At 67.1% G+C, this 1770-nt stretch overlaps 1 protein-coding gene across 1 annotated transcript; it reads right to left on the reverse strand.

Moving 5' to 3' along the window:
* Positions 1–6: 6 nt before the first annotated feature.
* LOC103912460 (interferon alpha-inducible protein 27-like protein 2A) lies at positions 7–1572 on the reverse strand. The gene is made up of 4 exons (XM_009318730.1): positions 1482–1572; positions 1025–1063; positions 482–640; positions 7–148 (listed from the first exon to the last, which is right to left on the reverse strand). The coding sequence occupies exons 1-4, from the start codon at positions 1483–1485 to the stop codon at positions 54–56; spliced, it is 297 nt and encodes a 98-aa protein (XP_009317005.1). The 5' UTR covers positions 1486–1572; the 3' UTR covers positions 7–53.
* Between the last annotated feature and the right edge of the window lie 198 nt (positions 1573–1770).

Raw genomic sequence — 1770 nt, forward strand, 5'->3', positions numbered from 1 at the left:
GGGTGGGGGGTCACGGCAGACATCAGTGAGGGTCCCGGTGGGGATCCGGGGGATCACAGCAGGGCTCTGATCCGGGGGATCATTGCCCCGATGACCGCCCCGATAGCTGACAGGGCAACCGTCACAGCTGTGGGGACTCCTGCTGCCCCTGAGGAAGAAGAGGAGAAATCAGCCGAGCCCCCCAGCCCAGCCCCGGCATGGGGCCCCTACTGTGCCCCATTTCCTGGGGGAGCACCCCGAGGAGGAGCAGCCCCCCCGAGACCTCGCCTCCCTGCTGCCATCAGGCATCCCCGCAGCCAGGCCAGCGCAGCCAGCAAGGCCGCACCGGGCACCCCAGAGCAGGTGGCACCCTGGGGGTACCCACTCCCATGGCCACCCCAGGCCTTCGCCGCTCTGCTGGTACCGCCCGGGGAGGCCGAAACATGGGATGTGCTGTGGCGACCCCATGGGCACCCCACAGCACCACGCTGGGAGCACTCACCCAGCGACTGCGCTATGGCCACCAGGCTCCCAGCAGCCACACTCCCGCCATTGGCCATGGCAGCTAGAGACATCAATCTGGCGGCCATGGTTCCGGCTGTAATTCCTGCTTTGGTGAAGCCCAGAGCATACAGGGCTGCCGGCATCGCAGCGGTGAGTCCTGCGTCAGAGAGCAGCAGTGGTGACGCTCCGGCAGACACATGCGTGTTCCCAGGCTGCAAAACCCTCAGCCCCGGGTCGCTCCTCAGACACGTGCATCCCCCAGCCCCGAAACAAGGGGGTGTGTGGAGGCAGAGCTCCAGCTCGCCTGGGGCAGCCCGGAGCAGAGCAGGTGGTGCAGGGTCCCAGGGCCAAACCTCCTCAGCCGGGGCATCAAGGGGGTCCTGCACATGGGCTTCCTGGGACAGACCGAGGGACAGCGTTTTGGTGCAGGGGCGGCCCCCCCCAAGAGGGGTCTGTGTGTGCAGAGCAGCAGCGTGAAGCCCCCAGAAAGTGATTTATTTCCACATGGCGTCAGCCATCCCTGTGCCCACCACCACCTTACCGATCCCTACGGCCACTCCGATGGCAGGGCCGACAAAATCTGTAACAAAGGAGAGATTGAGGGCGGTCAGTCGGCAGGGCTGAAAGCGAAGGCGAGCTGCTGCCCTCGCTCTGGGCAGCACTGCAAGGGGCTTCTCCATCCCCTGCCTGCACCTGCAGGCCCCCTCCTGCCCACTGGAGTAGCGTGTGCCTCTTCCCGGGAGCATCCCGGTGCCTCACACCACCGGGACAGTGGCTCACGCCTTCTCCAAAATGCCGGGGAAGCGAGTCCTTGCTGGCACAGCCCTGACGCCCGTGGCCGGCCCATGGCCCTGTGCCACGAGAGCCCTGAGCCCCTGAGCCCCCTCATGCCTTTGCTCAAAAGCAGAGGGATGTTTGCCGTGCCCCCAGGGGCCAATGCCCCGTGTCCCCCATGCCGTCCCGCTGCAGGGCCCATGTCTCTGACCCCGTGAGCTTACCCATGGTGGGCTGGCCTGGGGGGCAGTCACTGGAGTGAGAGGTGTGCCGGGTCCAGTCTGAGCCTGGTCCTTCAGGGAGCAAGAACAAGAGTTTCTTCCTACGGCAGCGTGGGCGGCGAGCGGGGCCAGCGGGGCCTTGCTCTCCTGCCTGGGCACCCGCAACCACCCCCTCTCCTACCCTGTCCTGCCCCCCAAGAGCCCCCGGCCACCCCACAAAAGCAGAGACCCCCCAGACCCCGCGGTTCTTCCCAGCCCCGGGCGCCCCGGCCGCTCTGCCACACCAGCGGGG

Source organism: Pygoscelis adeliae, unplaced genomic scaffold (assembly GCF_000699105.1).
Source record: "Pygoscelis adeliae isolate BGI_AS28 unplaced genomic scaffold, ASM69910v1 Scaffold382, whole genome shotgun sequence".
Classification (NCBI taxonomy): Eukaryota; Metazoa; Chordata; class Aves; order Sphenisciformes; family Spheniscidae; genus Pygoscelis; species Pygoscelis adeliae.